The 23,458-nt window shown below is 42.9% G+C and overlaps 1 protein-coding gene across 1 annotated transcript in view; it reads right to left on the reverse strand.

Moving 5' to 3' along the window:
- The window catches only part of dnah5l (dynein, axonemal, heavy chain 5 like), a gene marked incomplete at both ends in the record, with an annotated part of 108,513 nt that overhangs the window by 35,111 nt on the left and 49,944 nt on the right, over positions 1-23,458 (reverse strand). The window contains 19 exons of the mRNA XM_080793808.1: positions 6,825-6,970; positions 7,811-7,967; positions 8,215-8,373; positions 8,952-9,181; positions 9,936-10,057; positions 11,364-11,518; positions 12,421-12,531; positions 12,625-12,756; positions 13,526-13,666; positions 14,221-14,286; positions 15,239-15,475; positions 15,793-15,885; positions 16,114-16,214; positions 19,143-19,248; positions 19,914-20,081; positions 20,549-20,647; positions 21,195-21,332; positions 22,078-22,167; positions 23,053-23,229. Coding sequence (XP_080649934.1) covers positions 6,825-6,970; positions 7,811-7,967; positions 8,215-8,373; positions 8,952-9,181; positions 9,936-10,057; positions 11,364-11,518; positions 12,421-12,531; positions 12,625-12,756; positions 13,526-13,666; positions 14,221-14,286; positions 15,239-15,475; positions 15,793-15,885; positions 16,114-16,214; positions 19,143-19,248; positions 19,914-20,081; positions 20,549-20,647; positions 21,195-21,332; positions 22,078-22,167; positions 23,053-23,229 — 2,628 coding nt within the window. The remainder of the gene's footprint in view (positions 1-6,824; positions 6,971-7,810; positions 7,968-8,214; positions 8,374-8,951; positions 9,182-9,935; positions 10,058-11,363; positions 11,519-12,420; positions 12,532-12,624; positions 12,757-13,525; positions 13,667-14,220; positions 14,287-15,238; positions 15,476-15,792; positions 15,886-16,113; positions 16,215-19,142; positions 19,249-19,913; positions 20,082-20,548; positions 20,648-21,194; positions 21,333-22,077; positions 22,168-23,052; positions 23,230-23,458) is intronic.

Genomic DNA, 23,458 nt, shown 5'->3' on the forward strand with positions numbered 1-23,458 from the left:
TGCCTCCAGCCCGGATCACTTGTTTATCAGGGTCCACCATTTTCAATTCATCAGAACATTTAAAGAAGTACAGAAAAAGGAAAAACAAAAAAGGGAAAAACTTATTATTATTGTGTTTTTTACGTAGGCCAGTTTCAAATTGAAGACCCCCTTTAGAGTGGTTTTGACATATTGTGTTGTGCACCTGCACACACCATTGAAATGTAACCCAAACCCTAACAAACACCTATTGTAACAAATCTTAACACGGAATTAGTTTGTTGTTCCAGACAGATTAATTGGTTGTAGTTTTCTTGTTGACCAAAGGGTGTCTTTCTTTCACTCATCTGGGCTAGATCTGAAAATAAACATCTCACTGAGCTTTTAGGGAGCGGCAAAAGAGGGCGCCCCTTACTGTGTGGGCGCTCTTATCTTCGTATACTCGTATATACACTAATGTATACTATGCCTATTTGCTCAGACACTATGATGCTGAATTCTTCGTTCATTGTCAATGGGGATTTAATGTCCTCCAGGGGGAGGTAGTTTAAAGACCAGGATTACTGCCCTCCACAGCAAAAGGGCCTTTCTGTGTGGAGTTTGCATGTTCTCCCCGTGTCCCCTAGGGTAGGTACCCTCACAAAAAACATGCAGTAATCTTCTTCTCTAAACTACCTCCCCCTGGCCAGCCGGGGTGCCTGACAGAGGGGAAAGGAACTGGTTGGAATAACGTGTTCCTTCCACGCGCTACGTCTGGCTGGGGAATCTCTCCCCTGTCAGGTGTAAAGGAGCACCTTGGACACTCGGTCATGAAGGAAGCATGAGTTCAAGTCCGTTGCTCTCCCCATTTAGGCGGAGGGTGTGTAGAGCCCAGGGTCACATTAGATAATTGACACAGGGTTGAAAAATGGGTTACAAAATTGTGCTGCCGGACTATAGGTCTCCAGTTATTAAAGTCCTTCCTTATTCACTTGATTTCAGACCAGAGTCCAGACTGCAGATGAAGATGAACTCTCCAGACTTATAAGAACTACAATACCCATGATGCATCACTCCCGAGTGAAGATGAACTCTCCAGACTCAACCAGGGACGTTTCTATTAAACAGGAAGCTGAAGACGTTTCTATTAAATGGGAAGCTGAAGACGTTTCTATTAAACAAGAAGCTGAAGACGTTTCTATTAAACGGGAAGCTGAAGACGTTTCTATTAAACAGGAAGCTGAAGACATTTCTAATATTAAACAGGAAGCTGAAGACGTTTCTATTAAACAGGAAGCTGAAGTTGTTTCTATTAAACAGGAAGCTGAAGACCACCCACACCTCGGTAAGTTGCATGTGCTCTTCCTTTCTTTTTTTGTTCTGTAGGGCTGCCACAATGTCTTAATTTCACTGTACAATAACAATAGCAAACTAGAACGTATTGTAACTAGTAGTATAAATAGTGCAAATTCAGTTTGACTTGGTATCTATGTCTGTGTGTTGTGTCTGGGAGTAGATTTACGTCCGGCTCTTCAGATTGGGAGCACCTGTTTCCATTATCCTAATTGTCATCAGTTAGACAGTTACACACCTGCTTGCATAGCTGATGGTTGACCCTAAGTACAGAGGGTTAGTTCACTAAGTATAGAGTGTTTAAGTACAGAGAGTTAGTTCACTCAAGTATTGAGTGTCTAAGTGGTTAACAACTTTCAAACAAGTATTTGCAAGCTTAGCGTCTGCACTTTCTTACTCTACAAAGACATGTCTTTGGGATTTTATTGCAAAATGCAATATTACTGTATATTCAATGAATATATGAAAATGGCAGCCATTTTGATTTTTTTTTTGTTGGCCAGATGGTTTTATGAAAAGAGCAATGCCTAAGGAGTATGTGTGCCAATGTTGGTGCTTGTAAGTGAACGATTCTCCTGTAATTTGCACTTTATCTGCCCCGCTATGGCCAACTGACAGCGTGAACAAGACATTTGGCACTGATCGCTTGTGAAATTTGCCACAGACACATTTCCAGACGTACAGAGCTACACAGTAGAAATCTTTTACATAGATTGTTAAGCTACCATCGGTCCACATTTCAAGCTTTCATTGTCAGAAGTGCTTCTGTTTCATGACGTCATGCACTGAGTGGCATGACTAATTTACTTCCAAATCAGAGGTCGGGTGTGAAGTATCGTTTTTTTTATTGTTTAAAAATGTCACGATTCAAATGAAATATTTGCTGTAAAATCATTATTAATTTTGGTAACTAACTAAATATATTACTAAACATTACTTTTTCAGTATTTTTGCTAAAATATTTCAGAACAGTAATAACCTGTAGTTAATAACGGTTTAGTCAATCTTATCTTGGTAGGTAATTATTCATTTATTTTGTACATGGAACATGGAAGAATGGATTTACATTTTAGGAATCCAGTGTTGACCATCATGTTATGTTTCTGCTCCTAGACATCCTGCACATGGTTGTGTGTAAAGAGGAGGTTTCTCCTGAAGAGGAGAGGAGCCACAGTCTGTTCCAGGAGGAACCAGAGCCTCCACACATTAAAGATGAACAGGAGGAGCATAAAGACCAACAGGAGGAGCTACTTCAAAGACCAGAGGAACCTGTTGGGTCAACGCTGACATTACTAGCAGTGAAAGGTGAAGAAGAAAATAATGATGAGGAGGATGATGAAGAAGACATATCTTCCCACTGCTCTGAGATTAAGGTTGAACTTGAATCTGATGAGGAGGATGAAGAAGACATATCTTCCCACTACACTGAGATTGAAGTTGAACTTGAATCTGACACTGAAGTCACTGAAGACAGTCATGATTGGGAGGAGACCAATGAAGAAGATGATGACGAACAGCATGACAAGAGTTTCAGTGACTCAGGTTCCCTGAAGATGCACCAGCTTGTCCACACTGGAGAAAAAACATTCCATTGTAAACATTGTGACAAGAGTTTCAGACGGTCAGCTGACCTAAAGAGACACGTTTGTGTCCACACTGGAGAAAATCCTTTCCAATGTAAATATTGTGACAAGAGTTTCAGACGGTCAGCTGACCTAAAGAGACACGTTTGTGTCCACACTGGAGAAAATCCTTTCCAATGTAAATATTGTGACAAGAGTTTTCCTGATTCATCCCACTTGAAAACACACCTTCGTATCCACACTGGAGAAAAACCTTTCCAATGTAAATATTGTGACAAGAGTTTCAAGCAGTTACATCACCAGAAGTCACACCAGCGTGTCCACACAGGAGAAAAACCTTTCCAATGTCAACTTTGTGACAAGAGTTTTTCTGATTCATACTACTTGAAAACACACCTTAGTATCCACACTGGAGAAAAACCTTTCCAATGTAAACTTTGTAACATGTGTTTTAGAACATCATCTTCCCTGAAGTCACACGTTCGTGTCCACACTGGAGAAAAACCTTTCCAATGTAAACATTGTGACAAGAGTTTCAGTCAGTCAGTTAATCTGAAGTCACACGTTCGTGTCCACACTGGAGAAAAACCTTATCAATGTAAACATTGTGACAAAAGTTTCAATCATTTACATAACAGGAAGGCACACCACCGTGTCCACACTGGAGAAAAACCTTTCCAATGTAAACATTGTGACAAGAGTTTCAATCGTTTACATCACCAGAAGGCACACCAGCGTGTCCACACTGGAGAAAAACCTTTCCAGTGTAAACATTGTGACAAGAGTTTCAATCGTTTGCATCACCTGAAGGCACACCAGCGTGTCCACACAGGAGAAAAACCTTTCCAATGTCAACTTTGTGACAAGAGTTTTGCTGATTCATACTACTTGAAAACACACCTTCGTATCCACACTGGAGAAAAACCTTTCCAATGTAAACGTTGTAACATGAGTTTTACTGCATCATCTTCCCTGAAGTCACACCTTCGTGTCCACACTGGAGATAAACCTTTCCAATGTCAACTTTGTGACAAGAGTTTTGCTGATTCATACTACTTGAAAACACACCTTCGTATCCACACTGGAGAAAAACCTTTCCAATGTAAACGTTGTAACATGAGTTTTAGAACATCATCTTCCCTGAAGTCACACCTTCGTGTCCACACTGGAGATAAACCTTTCTAATGTAAACATTGTGACAAGAGTTTCAGTCAGTCAGTTAATCCGAAGTCACATGTTCGTGTCCACACTGGAGAAAAACCTTTCCAATGTCAACTTTGTGACAAGAGTTTCAGTTGTCAGTTAAACTGACCGTGTCCACACAGGACACCTTTTCACTGTAAAATTTATAACAAGAGTTTCAGAATCTCATCTCTCCTTAAGCGACACCTCCGTGTCCACACTGGACAAAAACCTTTCCAATGTAAACATTGTGACAAGAGTTCAAGTAATCTGAAGAGACACCTTGGTGTCCACAGTTCTCACAGGGCAAAAAAAGGTGTCCACTTTAAACGGTGTGACCAAAGTTTAAATAACTCAGGTCACTTGCTAAGACACCATTGCATTCACACCACGGGGTAAAAAAAAGAAAGTGTCCACTATAAATGAGCTCGCAGGGAAGATCAAATTAAACAGCTGTATGTCCGTAGGGAGGTCGATAGACGAGGACAATATTTATTATACTGCTCCTATATTTCAAAACAAATATGGGTCAATTCTCCTTCTACAGCACGGCCACCCAGGCGTGGAATGCTCTGACCCCTTCCCTCAAAAAATGATCACTTCTCTTCTAAACAGTTGACCACGCCCCCTCCTAACTTTCTCCCACTCTGTACATAATACATATAGCGTTTTATATTTTCCTGTAATTATATATTTTGTTGTTGTTACTGATGTTATTGATTTTTTGTTGAGGGGTGCTAGCTCGTCCAATTGGGCTTTGTCTTTGTGTGAACACAAACACGATGATTTGATTGGCTGATCATCATGCCATAGAGATTTTTAGATTTTCTGATCTACATATTGGATAAAAAGAGGGGGCAGAAAAAGTGAAGACGCCAAAAGTGATTTGTAATGATTTGATTGGCTGAGCATAGAATGTGATGTATGAGATAGGAGCACCCCTCACTTCACACAAGTGTGATTGTCGTTACTGTATTCTTCATTTCTATGAATTGATTGTATAGGGTCTGAATGGAAACAAGACCGCAAGGACTTAAGTGTACTATGTTGCTGTTTTTGATCTATTAGCTATTAGTGTAGATTTTCATCTTAAATTCCCATTGAAAATGAATGGAGAATTTCACGTCAGTGTCTGAGCAAATAGTTATAGTGTCTATTTTACGTTATGTTGATGTACAGGTTTTACCAAATTGTACAGCGATTTCTTAATTATTATTTACTGTACTACTACCAGACCCCAGGAAATTGCATCTGGCTAAAATATCATGGGATCTATTGTATCGTCACCTTATTAAACTAATTGCCTAAGTCATTTTTTGCAGAAAATTAGTTGTTGGCCTAAATCACCACCTGGTGATGCTGGCCACCTCTGGTAAAATCGCCTAAGCCCTAACGTAAAAGGCCTTCCTGTTACACCCTATTAAAACAATGGCCTATGTCAAGAGGGAGACTTAGGCCATTTTATTTTGCCTAAGTCATAATAAAAAGTGACTTGCCATTTTAACACACCTTTCAAAATGGGACTGAATGGGAGGTACTGTTACTATGGGATTGATAGAATGGGAGTGAATGGGAGGTACTGTTACTTACTATGGGACTGATACTATGGGAGTGAAAGGGAGGTACTGTTACTATGGGACTGATACTATGTGAATGGGAGGTAGGCCTACTGTCTCTCCCATTCACTCCCATAGTATCAGTCCCTTAGTAACAGTACCTCCCATTCACTCCCAATCACTCCCATAGTAACAGTACCTCCCATTCACTCCCAATCACTCCCATAGTAACAGTACCTCCCATTCACTCCCATAGTATCAGTCCCATGGTAGCAGTACCTCCCATTCACTCCAAATCCACTCCCCTTCAGTGTCAAATGTCTTTGTGCTCTGATATTATTTTGTTCTATTTGTTCTTATTCTGTGGCTGACCCTAAACCATGGTCTATTAAAAATAATTGGAATAAAAACATTTTGCCTAAGTCACTTACTGCAGAAGTAATTTGGCCTAAATAAGGTTTATAATTGCCTAAGTTAAAATGGCATGTTCAAATATTGGCCTAAGTCATTTTATTTTACATTTTACTTTAATTTCTTTTTCGTTTTTCTTTTAAGTTTTATGACCTCAATTACACCCCCAAAAAACGGAACTTTGAACAGTTTTCTCTAGGGTTTGAGCTGCAATGAAAACAGGCAAAACAGTGAAAACAGTGACATCTGCTGGGAAATCCCATTGACACTGTATATCGTATTTGCAAAATCAGAGCACTTGTTTGAGCCAGAAAACTCCAGACCATGTGTTAAAAGTCCAGGTCTTTTGGTATAGCTCTGGTCCATAGCCTCCTGCACTTTACTGCCGTTGCATTGAGGCTATGCAACCGTTCTATTTCCTGGCTCGCATGAAACGTGGACCAACCTCTCCTCTGCTGCTCACCAATACAAAGGCGGGTTGTGTCATTAGAAAGCTTACTTTCCTTAGTGGACGTTGGCCAGAAAAGGATTTATTTTCACCAGAGGACTTTTTTCTCTATGAGGGTTCTCTGGCGCAGTGGAGTAACTAAAAGTTACCCCACTCCCTTTCTGCCCAAAAAGTACATTTTATACTTGTGGTGTGGGGCTCAGAGTGAGTTCAGTAAGGGAAGTAGGCTTTCTAATGACACAACCCGCCTTTGTATTGGTGAGTAGGTGAAACGTTCTTTTTATTTTCGTAACAGGTTAGTAAAGAAAGAAACAAAGAAAGAAACAAACACACCTGTTCAGCAGCCTGTGCTTTGACCATGACTTCCTGCAGTACCTCGTCTGCCCTCTGGGAGGCCACAGAGAGCTCCTGTTCTTTGACCACCAGCTGTTTAGAGAGTTGGTTCACTGACTGCTCCGCCTCCATCAGCTTAGACAGACCTACACACACACACACACACACACTCACACACACGCGCACGCACACACACACACACACACACACACACACACACACACACACACACACACACACACACACACACACACACACACACACACACACACAGTTCACCTGGTATTGTTGCAGTATCTATTAGAGAAAGTTTATTACCACTCTGCGTTCTTCACAGATGTGTTCTCTAGAGGTGTCTACTATCAGATATCAATTTGTTCCAACCTAAACTCCCATGGGAAACGTTGTGAGAGCTGCTGAAAGTAACATGTGACGTGTCAATCTAGGGGGTTTTCATGATTCGGAATCCATTGCAAGCTGAACAAAAACACACTCATTCAGCTAAGAACGGACATAACTGTAAATGTGATGAGGTCAGCACATTTGGGGTGTTTTGCGTGCAAAACTATTAATGCTCGCAATGGATCCAGAATCATGAAAACCCCCTAGTTTGACATGTCACATGCTACTTAAAGCATAATAAACATTTTTGCCTTATACTGTATCATCTACAGTGTAGATTGTTAATGGTATACCCAACTTTCAGCAGCTGTCACAAAGTTTCCCAAGGGAGTTGGCGTGGAACAAATTGAGAGGTGATAGTAGACACCTTTATGAACACATTTGTGAAGAAAGCCTAGTGGTAAGCATTTTTTTTTTGGCAGATTTGCCAAACATTTCGCTAACTTTCCTAAACTAGTATAGTAGGCAGACAAACCATCTGTCACAAATGGACGGACGGACCAAGCCCCAGAGCCCCGAGAGTTGTCGCTCCTTGTCCGCCCTCTATCCTTTATAACTCTACGAGAAGACAGACAGACAGCTACCTGTCTTCATGCGTTCAGACAGCAGGTTGACCTGGGTGACCTTGTCAGTGTAGATGACCTTGTAGCCACTGATGAAGGACAGGAAGGACTTGGGCGTCACGTACGTCTGGCGGCGAAAACGCTCAAAATACTGCGCGCACGTCTCTGCTACCAGGTCCTGTGGAGAGGCACGTACACGCACACACACACACACACACACACACACAGCTACAATAAAGGTCACTATACAACAATTTGTTTCGAGAAATTAATCTGATTGGTTTGGTCAGAACTAGTTTCAAAATAACAACACATTATACCGTTATTATTTTTTGACTGCTGTTAATCAGTTTCTAAGTGGGCTAGTAACAAGCACCCAAACTTTGTGACAATCAATACATATAATTTGTATCCAATGACTCAACCTGGAATGTTCCCATGGTAACAACTACACTCTGCTTCACTTCCTGTGAGCAGCGGAGGTCGTGGTACTGAGACAGGAAGTGATGCGATACAGCCACTAGAGCGTCACGAGGCCAGCGCTGGAACCAGTCCACCGTACAGCCAGATATCAGCCCTGGAAACTGGAAGCACAACAGAGCATGGTCATACTGTTATCATAGCATAACATCATAGTTAGCATAACACGGGTGCATATCTTTGGTCCGACGTACTAACAGTCTGACACGCAATAGTCCGACACCCTACCCCAAACCCTAACCGCATGCAGAAGCCATGGGTGAGTCTTAACCGGCCACATGTGTCTTAACCGACAACGCATGTCGCAGCCAAGGGTGAATATTAACCGGCCGCATATGTCGGACTATTAGTATGTCGGACTAACGTATGCCCCCCACATAGCACATCATATCATAGCATAGCATAGCATCATAACAGGGAGTCAGGGACTGCCCTTAAGTCAGACCTCCCGTTAGTCTGACCTGTGCTGCGGGTCACAAATCACCCGTGGCTTCATGTGAGGTTACTGTAAGGTTAGGGTTTGGGATAGTGTTAGTAATGGTCGGACTAACAGGAGGTCAGACCAATGCCACGCTACTCAGCAAAGCATGTAACGTAACAGCATAGCATGAGAAAATGTAACATCAAACATGTTTACAGCTGCATCTGCCAACCTGCGTATAGGGAAGACCGAGTGCCTCACCTTCAAGGCTCTGGTGCGAAACTTGTCCCCGACCGGCGAGAAGCACAGAACGACGTGCAGGTTGCTGCGGACGCGGGACAGGAAGTAGTCGTAGAGGTTCTCGGGGGTGGGGGGCCGGCGCGGGTGCTGCCGCTTCATGGCGGGGATCAGGTCCTGGGTGATGTCATCGATCTCATCCCGGGCAAACAGGTTAGACACTTCGCCGCTAGACAACACGTTGTTCATGTACTCTGGAGGGGGTTCGAGGAGGGGAAGGGTAAATATGGATGAAAAATAACTTTCTCAAACTTAACAGCAATACAATATCGGAAATCGTTGTCATTGGCCCCTCAGGACATTCTCACTTAACCTCGACGGCTCCCTCGTCACACTCTGCAACCTACAGTATAGGTGTCATGTTTGACACTATGTACGATACGCTTTCATTCCTCCCACATTTCAACCACTTCGTTAAAAAACAGCCTTCTTCAACTAGCCAATCTACATTGACACATTGTGAGCTTGTAGACTGGCCATTTTAACTATTCAAAATGTTTTGCAAAATAGTAAAAATTTACTATTTTGAAAAAACATATTAAATTTGTTCAACTAGCCGATCTACATCAACGGGTTGTGAGCTTGTAGATCGGCTATTTGAAATAGTAAATACAAGAAAAAAATATCTAAATAGTAAAAAAGCATAAGGGGTTTAGCACTGACAAAAATAGGGCCCTTGGTTTGGCAATGCACATGTTTTCTCATGCCCAAGAAAGCTGTAATTGAATTGTTCAATTCAATTCAACGCACACACACACACACACACACACACACACATACTGTAGCACTTGTGTTTGACAGTAAGCCTCCCAAGTGTGAGCCTTATGTCAGACTCACAGGAGGGCACTGTTCAGCAGGATGAGAGCTGACATGATCAAACACATGAGCTCTCTGAATGTTTGTGTTTAATTGAATTGAACTGTCAGACAGACAGACAGTCAGTCAGACCTAGGAAAGCCTCCTCTTTGATGTGGTTGTCGGTGAACAGGAAGGTGACTCCTTTGCCCTGCTGTCCCGTCTGACGATACAAACTCCTCAGGTCCTCCAACAGGTTGCTGCTGTTGTATGTCCTGTCGAGACAAGCGTGCGCGCACGCACACACACACACACACACACACACACACACACACACACACACACACACACACACACACACACACACACACACACACACACACACACACACACACACACACACACACACACACACACTTTTATTAGAACAACTGTCATTGAGGATTTTCCATATGAAAGCAGGGAATCATAGCAAAATAATGATGTATTGGTTAATTAGATTGAGTGAATCTTGCAACTACAGCTCATGGAACTGAAGTCAAAGTTAAAACTCTTGTAGAAGAAAACTCCATTTGCATGGCTTTGGCTATCATTCCGAGATAGATAGTAGGCCTACTACAGGACATTGAAAAAAGGAAGGGATGTCCGCACACTGAGTTGTAGCTCCCAGGAAAATGATTTATTGTTTCGACCTCTGTGGGTCTTCGTCAGGTTCTGGAGATGTGCGTGCTTCCTGTCGTATCCTACTACTACAGGACATTATCATAGCATGCATATAGTAGCTGGAACTATAGTGCCCCAGGAGGACAAACATCAAGCATAAACATGACAGTTTTAACATGATTGTTTATACATCTTTCTTTGTGATTTACATTAGACACAAGCCTATTTAGACACAATTTTATTGAAATCATTTGAAAAATGACATGATCGGCTCCGATTTCCGATCACCCAATCCGATCAGGACATTCCTAATTACTATAGGCCTATAAATGTGAGGTTCGAAGGTCGGCGCAAGTATAGTAGTATTTGCGAAATTGGTCCTCACAAGGTAAAAATTGGCGCGTCATTGAAATAGATTTGGGGAGTTAGGTTTACAATTGAGTAGGCCTACTACTATAGACGAATAACAGTTTAAGTCCAAGTTTTATTCTGACCCCTCCACGGAAAGGCCTAGTTGCCCTGACCCGCCTTATCCATCATTTATAGATTATGGATAATTAGTGTGGACTTAAACTGTTATTCGTCTAGTAAAAGGTTGAGGTTATAGGGTTAGTCATATCAAGGTTTAGGGGTTGGAGGTTATCGTTATGATGACTGACTGAATTATATTAGTTGTGCACACACTGGTGTGGTGCTTTGAAAAAGCAGATCTAGGCCTACCAGCAAACAACGCTAGAAAATCGTTAGAAAATGGCAACAAAAAAAGCTGTAAAAATGGCATTCATAAAATCTCTATCCTAAAATGTTGATGTCCTCACAAGTATAGTCAAGCCAACTCAAATATACAGACAATTGACCCAAAGTGCATTCCAATCAGTCATAGTAATTTGTGTGCGTGCGTGCACTGCATGCGCGTACCTGGTCAGTGTGATCTGGAAGGTCTGGTATCCGGCGATGAATGAAGCTAGCGTTGTCAGACTCCGTTTCCCAGAACCCCCCACTCCCACCAGCAGGGCGTTTCCCTGAGGCGTGCGCAGGATCCGGGAGATTCTCATCAGGTGTGTCATGGCGTCCTGGTGTTGGAAAGGGCACCATTTTGATTCAGTTCTGCTCACACTTTAATGGTATAGCCTGTTTACTCCCCCCCCTTGAAAACATTTAATGGTATAGCCCGTTTACTCCCCCCCTTGAAAACATTTCAGGAATGAAACGTTATTTTAAACGTTATTTTAACATCTGCTCGGGCTTGAAAAAAGTTTAAGGAAGACAAAACACGGACGTGTCACGCATTAGAACAAAAATTCATTGAACTGAATTTTTGTCCATCAGAATTTTTTTCTCACTTTCAAGATGGGAAGATACCTGCGTGTGTGCGTGCGTGCCTGTGTGTTTGTTTCCCTACTCGTAGATGAAACTGTCCTTGTTCATAGTATTAACCTAATTGATGACTGTGCGACGCATTGTGAGCTTGTAGGTTGCCATTTTCAAATGGCTGAAATATAAATAGGGCTATATATATAAATATAAAAAAGTGTTTGTAATGTATGTTTTGAAAATAATAATCAAAATCTACTGCACAATGTAACTATATAGTAACTAAAGTTATTAATGATATAATATAATATAAATATGATAATTGTACTGGAGTCAGAACGAAAATACATCGCATGAATGCAACTGGGACGTATATCCTCAGTGATGTATCCCAAGGTGGTCATCGGGGTTTCGGGTCTCGCGAGCATCATACCCCTCAGCCGGGGTTGATCAAGTCCCGACTTACGTCCCAGTAGCTACCCTCGATCAGACCCACTAGGGAAAGACCAGGGCCGCACAATCCGTTGGAACCACTCCGGAACTAGTATGCCGGAACTGAGAGGTACAATTCTGGCACAATAGTTGCCTCTGAAATGTAGTGGAGTAGAACTCGGGTTCTGTAGCACATACGATTGGTTCTTAGAACTGATCTATACAGTACCTTAAAAAAGACCAGGTCCATGGCTCCGCCCCTCACAGCTTCATTATACTGCTGCTGGAACTCTGACAGACGCGCAGACAGAGAATCCAGCGACGTGACTGGCTCATACACCTGTCACTCAAAGGGCAGACAGATTAGATGAATTAGAGTAGATTAGGGCAGGCAGACAGACAGACAGACAGACAGACAGACAGACAGACAGACCTTGGGCGCTTCCAGCTCTGCGTCATCAGGCTCCGCCCCCGTCGCCTCGGGAACCGCGGCCAGGAAGTCAACAAAGTAACTGTTCCACTGAGCGTGCTCGGTCAGCGACGGACCGTGATCCTCCGCTGTGATCTGGAGAGCGTATAGAAACATGTTGACGTCTCACACTATAGTTTACGCAAACACGCACACGCGCACTTTTAGGTCCAGTACTATTTTAAGTGCTGGTGCGCGGGGCTCGCGTGTGCGCGTGAACGCGCTATACAAGCACACACAATGAGCTACGTACAGGTGTTGATACTAATAAAGGCACTGTTCCATTTAGTGTGCAGTGGTTCTCAAAAGGACACCTATATCTCTGAGAGTGTACAAATGGAAACACATTGACCCCGTAAGGTACGGGCGTTTAACTCTCTGAGTGAATGGAACAGAGCCTTCATTAGTATCATCGGTAACACCTGAGGGAAGGAAATAGGGAAGGGGCTTTCCAAAATGGCATGTGTGCATAGAGCCCATTACACTAACACAAAGACGTCGCCATGTCTTCACCATAGAGTATAAAGAAGGATAGAGACTGAACTGGCGTGAAGCTCCGTCCCCTCCCGCTATTCATGTCAGTGGAAGTTGCTCAGTGGCGTTTTGAAGCACCCGGAAGGACCGTCTCAGAACGTCTATACTTCCGCATTGGACCACCAAATTTTGGTGGTCAAATGCGGAAGTGCAACCGAGCGCTCAATGTTAAAGCCGAACAGCTGCACGGGGGTTTCCTCGTCATGAATCCACGGGTCCGTCTGCAGTCCTTCCTCTTACCACTAGGGCCCAGTGCTTCAATGTTGGAGCGCCTCACTGGCCCCTTGGTCTAGGGGGGGGGGACAGTGTACACGCGCCCACACACACATACCTTCTCCAGCATGGCAGTGAATGTGTGCGTGTCCGTGTCATCCGTGAAGCGGTCAGCGATGACTCTCTTACACTCATGATGGAACAGACCGGAGAGAACCTCCAGACTCACACACACCTCTGAAGTGACGGTCAGAACACCCTGCAGTGGCACGCGCACACACGCACACACACACACACACACACACACACACACACAAGCATATGTATTTTGCAATTTTTCATACATACTAGAACTGCACTCTGTCGAGTGCCTATTTGCTTGTTGAACACTACTAGTGCGCAAGCAGAGAGTGCAAGTACTGTTGACCGCTACAAACTGTCAAATCTCAGCTTCTCTGTGAAAGAACGTTTGAAATATTGAATTATTAGGTTTAGCTATTTGCTACGTACCTAGTTTTTGGAGTTAAAAAAGTAGTATTGTGAAGTATGGTAAAAGCGACGGCTTTCGATGGTGACGTATATGTCAATCAGTGTCAGGCGGATTAAAGGAAATGCCTCTATGTATATATGTAATTTGTAAGTTGATTAGCGGTACACATTAGCGGTACACATCAAACATCGTCCTGGACGAAAACTAGTACTTGCGCGCTATGCTTGCGCAAGTAATAAAGGCTATGCATGCATGCCATTGCGTTACGAGAGCAGACAGCAGATTGACTGACTAAAGCTCATCGTTGTTATTATCAGTCATACCTGCCAGATACGACTCAGGTCCCTGAGGTTGAAAATGTAGTGGAACTTAGCTGGAGATGGCAACATCTATGAGAGAGAGAGAGAGAGAGAGAGAGAGAGATAGGAGAGAGAAACAATAGTTATTAAGATGCATAATGAATTGCATTTTATAGCGCTTTTCCAAGTGCTCAAATCGCTTTACAATGGTCCATTCGTTTATACATCAGGAGGTGAAGCGGCGAACAGTCGACGCCAGCGTCCTCACTTCCCACACCAATGGTGGCGAGCTCACACCGACCAATCCATTGGAGGCAATGTAGGGTTCAGTGTCTTGCCCAAAGACAACATGTGGACAGGAGGAGGAGCCGGGATTCGAACCGCCGATCCAGGGATCATTGGATGACCTGCTCTACCTCCTGAGCCACAGCCGCCCCTACCCCTACATGTTATCATGTTAAGGGTTACTTTCATTGTCTTGATATTAAACACTTGAAATGATTACAAATGATTACTATTACAGTTATTCTATAATGGGTAGGGCTATGAGGGCACTACCTCAAAATAAGACAACCACATGTTTCCCATTTTCAATCAACAGTACATTCATTGTGTAATATATATCATACAGTTGTGTGTAATGTTGTGTACAGTAGATTAACCCATTTTGGGCGGGTACCCCTTTTGGTGTTTTAAACATGTTATAATTTAGCTTTTGAAAAATAGCAGATCTACAAGATCAAGCTATGAACTTGTAGGTCTGCTATTTTTGAAAAATCGTGAAAATGTGGCACAAATCTTTGAATATATATTCTTTCAGAGTGAACATTTTTAACTCAAATCTTTGCTTCTGAGGGGTTTCTGGAACAACATGTTTTCAGATTGGGGTCGGAGGCCAAATACATATAATTTTGGGGGTCCTTGACATGAAATATTGAGAACCACCGATACAGAAAACACGAGGTATTTCAGAAAACTGTCCGAATTCAGAAGACATTTTATAAATGTCGACGTCAGGCCTAAATGGGTTAACGGTATATACCTTGGCCTTGATGGCTTGCCAGACTCGCCGGGTGGTCGGCACCAGGGCCGCGGCCAGGTGGCACACCCCGGGAGAGAAGCCTCTCTCGGGGCAGAAGTAGCCCTGCGCCAGGGTGCAGAAGATCCTGTCGATGGAGGAGTCGGAGGGCAGGGCGCAGTTGAAGACGGAGAACTGCCTCTTCAGCCTCTGGGGGATGTCGTTCCGCCCTCCTCCCGGGTGGATCATCGCTGCCACCAACTGGCGCAAGAGCAGAATTCACACAATCAACACGTTGAGTGTTGATTATGGCTACGTTTTTAACTTAGCCATAACCATATAAGGAGTCCCCAAAGCAGCTATACGTCCAAATATGGAGTGTGTTGCATCAATCACAAACAAATCACTCAGCTCCATATATGGGCACAAAGGGGGGACACACGGACACACGCACGGACAGACATGATCTGCTAGGTCTCATAGTAAGTGCTCACTGCGTTCGCAATCAAGAGACTATGACTAAAACTAAAATCAAAATTTGCTTGTCAAAATGAACCCTGATGTGATGTCATCTTTACCTGTATGTCCACCACCGTGGTGAACTCCCCTGGACGATCCAAGCTATAGAACCCTCCCTGTTCCATCAGCTGACGCACAATCTCATTGGTTATCTGAGAGAGAGGGAACACATCTCATTGGTTATCAGAGAGAGAGGGAATACATCTCATTGGTTATCTGAGAGAGAGGGAATACATCTCATTGGTTATCAGAGAGAGAGGGAATACATCTCATTGGTTATCTGAGAGAGCGGGAAAACATCTCATTGGGTTATCTGAGAGAGAGGGAACAGCAAAATAAGAGAGAAAGTCATATCAAACAAACATGGAAGTGTGCGTCACCTGGTCTCCCCACTCGTTAATGACAGGCATGTTGATGTCATCAATAAACACGGTCATCTTACGTCCAGCTGGCGGCCCGTAGGTAGAACCCATCCTCTTGTCTGGAACATTGAACACAACCACACAGACTTCATGCAGAAAGCGGTTTCGGATATTATCAGATGATTTCACCCATTTAGGACGCATATTATGTGTCAATCTTGTAGCTTTTAACCACTTTAACCATTATTTTGAACTTTATCTGTTGAAAATAGCAGCGCATAGCTACGAGCATAATTCCGTTGCTGTCAGGAGGAAACCTCATAAGTCAATTTTTTAGGTTTTAGATTTTTTTTTGGCATAAATCAGTGCTATTGAACACCCTTTACGTCTATGTGTTGTTTCGAAAATATTGAACCAATGGAATGTGGTAAAAAGTACATTGGACAAAACATCTTAACTCCATTGGACCCTCAAAATATCTGCTAAAGCAACTAACTCCACCACCTCTCCCCTTCTCATAGAAGCAATTGACAATATATAAAGTTTGATGAGGCTGTATTGCTTTGTTTTAAAATATAAGGTTTTCTTAATTTCCTGAAAAAAGTATGTTTTTCATTTCCTGAAAAATGAACATTTTGGAGTTCTCAAACTCCAACCACCAACTTTGATGAGGCTGTATTGCTTTGTTTGAAAAACATAAGGTTTTCTTAATTTCCTGAAAAGTTTAGGGGGGATCCCTGGAACAACATATTTTGAGATGGGGGTCTGCGGCCAAGTTTGAGAACCACTGATTTCAGAAAACTGTCAGGATTTAGATGACATTTGTAGAATCAGGTTCTCGGGTTTAAATGGGTTAATCTCCGTCAGCAAGACCATGCAATGGAGCCAGTATGAACATTTCCTACACGTTGACGTCGTCGTCAGCCACTGTCCGACGTCACATTTGGCACGTCGTCTGACTACTAACCAATTATTACTAACTATATACCCTAGTAAATCTAACCCTAACCTCATTCGTAACCGGCCATGTAAGTAAACATGAAGCCAAGTTGTCGTACTGTATAGGTCAGTTTCACATTGTTTTCGCTTAAACCTGTATATAGGAGGGGCTAGCGCCCCTCAAAAATATATATAAATAGTTTAATTGATCGTTTAATAAAGTTAATAGTCAATACCTGTTCTGTGCATGTCGTCATAGTTAGCCCCTTCTATATTCAGCTATTAGTGTAGATTTCCGTCCTATTAAATTACTATTGACAATGAATTGATAATTTTATGTCTGAGCAAATATAGGGCTAGATTTTGAAGGTGCGTTTTACCTATTACAGTAATATGAGCTGGGGGCGTGAGGTATGTCATATTGCAATTTTAAGCATGTTAAGAAGCGCTTTCGACACCCCGTGGAGTGCGCAAAACGGCCTTGAATTAGTCATGGGAGTGTTTAAGGCGTGTTTGAGAGTTACCCAATCAACATGTCCGTACTATTTTCTTTACCAGTCAGCTGATGTCACATACGGAATGCGCACTTTGGGGATCGTTATTACATTTCTTCAGGCTGGCACCATAGAAGACATGACATATGACTTTGTCACATTTGGGTTAATTATTCCTATTGCACTGCATGCTGTCACCTTTATGCCTCAAAATAAGTTGTTTCTATTGAGAAACACCAGTAAAATTATATTTTAATTTAAATTATAATTATATTATATTTGAAATGAGTAATGAGTTGAATGCGTGGTGCGTATGCCCGTGATGGTATGGTCTTCGCTCGTAGCATTTTATTGAAGAAGACTTGGATCGAGTGTGATACAGCGTATGAAAGCAAACCTCTCAAGGATTATGGAGATGTTTTTATTTATTTTTAAGGTTGAGAAATGAAATAATTATGGTCGTTTCTAATCTCAACCTTTCAAAAAGAATGGATGCGTCTTTTGCTGGCTGTTGCCATGTCTCATAGAAACAAGTAAATAGGTCTATAAAAATAATCCCAAAATAAGCGCATATAACAGGGGTCTGTAACCTATTTTAAATGAAGTGCCATGTTTTTATTTTCTAGATAGTGAGTCTGCTATATCCAGATTAATTTTAATGACACCACATTAAAATAAAAAACATATTTTGATTGTCCACAAATATAAAGAAAATTTAAATATTTTCTTGCACATTGTTATAATGATCATTATATATCCGCCTGCAGTCAGAGTTCATAGTTTTAATGAATGAATGTGATTCATTGTGAGCTGGTAGATCTGCTATTTTCAAAAGTAACATTTTAATTACATTTTTGTATTAGCCGTCCTTAAGTTGGGCAAATGCATTAATCTGGGGATCCTTGACATGGGAATGTGCTGTGTGAGGATCACTGGTTTAAACAACATTAGGAGAAACCTTTAGAAACAAGAAAAGCAACCACAACTACCAATATTTACAAGCAACTTTACAGAAAAAGAAGCCGCTTATAATAAACAGACTTGGCAACACTCCAGCAGCGTCCCAGAGCCGCTCAAGTGTAAAATCAAACAGTGCTTTAAATTCTTTTTGCGTTTATGAGGTGCCTAGACCCACGTCTAATCGTTATGCGCAGGTCAAGGGGCTTAATAGCAAATTGCGCAAAGCGAAAATAATTAACATATGGACACTCCCACAATGCTAAAATATTCAGCAACGTCGTATTCCATATGTGTGTGCGTTCAACACGGGACGATAAGGCTTTCATAATACGATTGTGCGCAGAGCGAGGCCAATTTATGTATTACCACATGGTAAAACGCACCTTCAAAATCCAGCCCATAGTGTCTATTTTACGTCATGATGGTGATGATGATGTACAGTACGATGATAAGAGTGCCCTCATCACTTCACACAGGTGTGATTTTTTTAACGTTGATTATGTGATTCATTGAAAAAGTATTAGATATAATCATCACTATGGAAATAATAGTTGCAGGCAGCCCTATACAAAGAGAGAGCATGAACTAAGTTCAGATGAGACAGGGAAGATCAGATGACAGGAAAAAATGGTTGCCGGTTCCAAGAGGTTTCACCTATGTAGCTCTCTATGGTTCTCTGGAACATGCAGGGCAGGGTGGCTGAGGAGAAGTTCACCCTCTTGGTGAGCTGGACCTCTGGGTTGAACTTACTGGTGTAGCCCTGGGGACAGGAAGGTGTGTTCAGCGTTACACTCGCATTTGCATTAGCCTAATGTAATGTAGGCGATTTAAACACTGTTTTAAAGGACAATTCCATACTAGAAGGCTTTCCTACCTTTATTTGTATAGTTATTACGTCCTCACCAAAGAGGTCCAGGTGTTATTTTGTTGTCTTACTATAAGCCCTCAATGAATTGCATTGATTTGCATTGAATTGAATGGGGCTATGGGGTGTCGTGCTAATTCGCTTATTTCCATCGCTCATAATGTAAATAGTATCCCAAGCGACACACTTTACTACTTATTTCGATGGAAATAAGTGAATTAGCACAAAAATCCAACCCCCATTGAGGGCTTATATTAGGGGAAATAGCCAATAATGCACTTTTGCACAAAATAACACATGGACCTCTTTGGTGGGGACGTAACAACTACAAATAAAGGTAAGAAAGCCTTCTAGTATGGAATTCTCCTTTAAAGTGGATTTTCATGACGAGCTACAATCAAGTCGGCGCAGCTATAGTGGCTCTTCAAAAGGTTAGTGAAAACACGGCAGGGAGATCTGGAACACGATTGTTTAATTGTTAAAAGTGATGCAACTAATGCACTACTGCCTCTCTTTCTCCATCTCCATCCTTTCCTCTCCGTCCCTATCCTTTCACTCACGTTGATCATGACCGTTTTGGCCGTGCCCTGTTCTCCGATCAGCAGGACGGCCTTGCCCTGCTTCATGATGGTGTGGACGAGGAAGTCCGTCCGCACGTTGTCCACGTTGGGAACCAGGATGGAGGAGTAGTCTGGGACGTGGTCTCTGGGGTACATGTAGTCTGGCACCTGCAGAGGAATCGTTCGACGGCCAAAAAGGCCAAATGCATCATCAATGACCACATTGAATACCTCCAGAATCCCTATGTTGCAGCTGGTCTCGCGTTGCCAGACTGCAGCCTCTCGCAAATTTCCAAATGCTTCCGTCATACAGTCTGGAGCAACGGAAGCTCTATCATGAGTAAAATATAAAGCGGAAAACGGAAGTGGAGCCTTCTCCCCACTTCCGTTCCGTCCTTACAGTCGAGCAAATTTTGTCCTAATATAAATAGGAATCATGTAAGTATAGTCTATACTCTATAGCTTGCTGCTTAGCAGAAAAGAAGAAAAGAAAGTTCCAGACTTTATATATAGCATTCGTGGAATAGTTGTCTGGCTACGCAAGAGAAAAGCAGGCTTTGCAACCACCGCTTCCCCTATGTATTATTATATGCTTAGATGAATGAAAAACTTGGTCTTTACATAACTATGCATACCCTGTTCGACCAGTGCTCCCAGGACCCCTGCTCGTTGACGGTGAACTCAAAGATGGTTTGCCCATCCTCTGCCTGAGGTAAGTCCAACGCTGAGTAGCCCTTTAAATAACATGAATGCAACGTATTAAACCACAATATTAAAACAATGTTATCCCATTTGTTAGGCATGTGGAACGAACGATATATCGAAAATCGATCAGGGGAACACTGAACAGCTGATTACTGCAGCGGCAACGAAAAAGAGAGTTGAGCTACGCAATGCATGCGTATAGCGTACCATACTGCAGGACATACTGTAGCTGCCAAGACGATTTGAATTGAAAACACTGGCGTACAATCAGGGATTCCTCGTGTGTGAAGTGAGGGGCACTCTTAGGGCTGTATTTTGCGTGTCTTAAGTACCAGGTCTTATTACCTAACTTGAGTAAACTAAAGACCTGGAGCCCACGGGTCCACTCGGGCTCGGGGCCGTCATTTGAAAAAAGATCTCGAATCGGACCACATTTCAGGTGTCCATTCCGGTTTGGGTCTGTGTTTTGTACACGTGATAAGAGCTCTATACCGACACCTGCAAAGACCGTGTCACCTTTGAAAAGCAGCATTATAGTGTGTGTGTGTGTGTGTGTGTGTGTGTGTGTGTGTATACCTTTAAGACGGCCTCCATCTTGGCTCTGTCCTCCAGCTCCAGCAGCGCTCCCAGAGACCACATGAGCGCCAGGACGAAAAGACGAACCACGTCGCCATGACAACCCTGCCTCTCCTCTGACCCCGGCGGCAACAGGCCCTGGATTCACACATTCATACAAATACGGTGGATGTGGCGGGGGTTGGGGGATGGAATAAAAAATAATAATAGTAATGAAAAAATCTTTGCAACTGAATGGCTGGAAAATGGAACTTAAGAGTTTACATAAAGTATGTGGTGCATGCATAAACTTTCCTTAATGATTATATCTGGTTTCAATATTAATTTATGATATATATTTTCTCTATTATTAAGGTTATTTTTGTCAGTTTGTATTGGTGGTGGGGAGGGGGGCAGGGCGGGCCGGGTCACGATACAGGGCCAAAGCATTCCCGGGGGTCCCGACTCCCCAGCCAAAAACGTTGAGAACCCCTGTATTTTATGAATAGTATTGTAATGTTTTGAGCAACATGTTCACCTACTTCTACTGGCGACCAGTTGCGACCTAGAGGAGAGAAACCTTTTAATCATTGACTGCCTGCCTCTAGGCTGCCTCTAAGCCAATGGGAGACTTACCCATAAAACCCATAGTCTGAGCGGCATAAAACCCATACTCTGAACGCCGCAACGTATAAAGCTGTGAGCTGTGGAGGATAAATGTTCACACGAGATTTGCTGCAGCTGGCAATTATGAGTCATTCTTGTTTTTCCCCCTATTTGCCCATTATGTCTGTCAGCTAACAGATAACTGGAGAATGGAAGCGTGAGTTTTCATGAAACGTGATGGGAATGATCAAGACATTTAAGCATAACCTTTTGGGTTTGACACAGTTATAGACTATACCTGCAGCAGGTCAATGGTCTGCTTGATGTACATACACTCCAGGACTTGCATCTTAGGAGACACGGCAGTGGACACAAAGTTCAACAGGTCCTGGAAGAGACAGGACAGGACATAAACATTCGCATTTCAAATATAAAGTACTCACAATTTGTCCCACGGGTGTTAGTTAGTAGCAGCACCAGCAATTAGAATTTCTGCATCCCGCGTTTAATAAAAAGCATTTTTATCCGAGCTGTTATTTTCCCATTGGCTTTCAACTACGCGCCCCTATCGGTCGGGAGGAGGGTGGCACTCGGTGTGTTCGATATATGTACTCTGACCGCCCTGCCAATACAGACTAATAGGCGAGTGCGCTCCCGGTGTGCAACTGTGGATTTCCCAAACGAACCCCGTTTGAAAAAAGTAGCCGGGGCGCTCGGACAAAAATGCTTTTTATTAAACAACGCGGGATGCAGCAATTCTAATAGCTGGTGCTGCTACTAACTAACACCCGTGGGACAAATTGTGAGTACTTTATATTTGAAATCTGAATGTTTATATATACGGAAATCTTGTAAATGCAGCGAGCGCCAAAAACAGGGTGCAGTTACGTCATGACTGTCATGATAATCATCATGCAGTCATGTTTCAGGGCTAACTTTAGCTATTGAAAAATAGCAGATCTACAAGCTCGTATAACGCGGCACTCTGTATAGGTCTGCTATTTTTGAAAAAATTGTGAAAATGTGCCTCAAATCTTTGAATATATATTATCACAGAGTGAACATTTTAGCTTCTGGGGAGGTCCCTGGGACAACATATTTTCAGATGGGGCGGTGGAGGCATATTACATAATATATGTCTTGGGGTCCTTGACATGAAATATTGAGCACCGCTGACACAGAAACATGAGGTATTTCAGAAAACTGAGATTTTTATAAATTATTTCGACGTCAGGCCTAAATGAGGTAAACAATAATTCTCCTCTCCGCTCACCTGGTAGCAGCAGTCGAAGCAGTCTTGCAGAGAGCGTGCCAGGCTGGCGGGCAGCGTGTTCAGCCAGGCCTGTAGGATGGGTCTCCAACCCAGCACGGAGGAGCTCATGAACACCATGCCGTTGCGAGACACCGTCGCCGGGGAGGCGTTGTCGATGTTGTGGGGTTCAAACACCACCTGGAAAGGAAGCAGACGCACGCCGTCCGTTTACAAAGCAGCGTTGATTTCGTCCAGACCCACGGGAACGCAACCCAAAGAGGCTCAGGGGGCTGTCGCAGCCCCCACACTGTGGAACGGCATTCCCCTCGCCGTTATAATAGGTCTGCGCCCTCCGTTGAGTCTTTTAAGTCACAACTTGAAACATTTTCGTGTTCACCAGCCTTTGCATCACCGACATGATCTTGCA

The sequence above is a fragment of the Protomyctophum bolini genome, assembly GCF_963924005.1.
Source record: "Protomyctophum bolini genome assembly, chromosome: 21".
Classification (NCBI taxonomy): Eukaryota; Metazoa; Chordata; class Actinopteri; order Myctophiformes; family Myctophidae; genus Protomyctophum; species Protomyctophum bolini.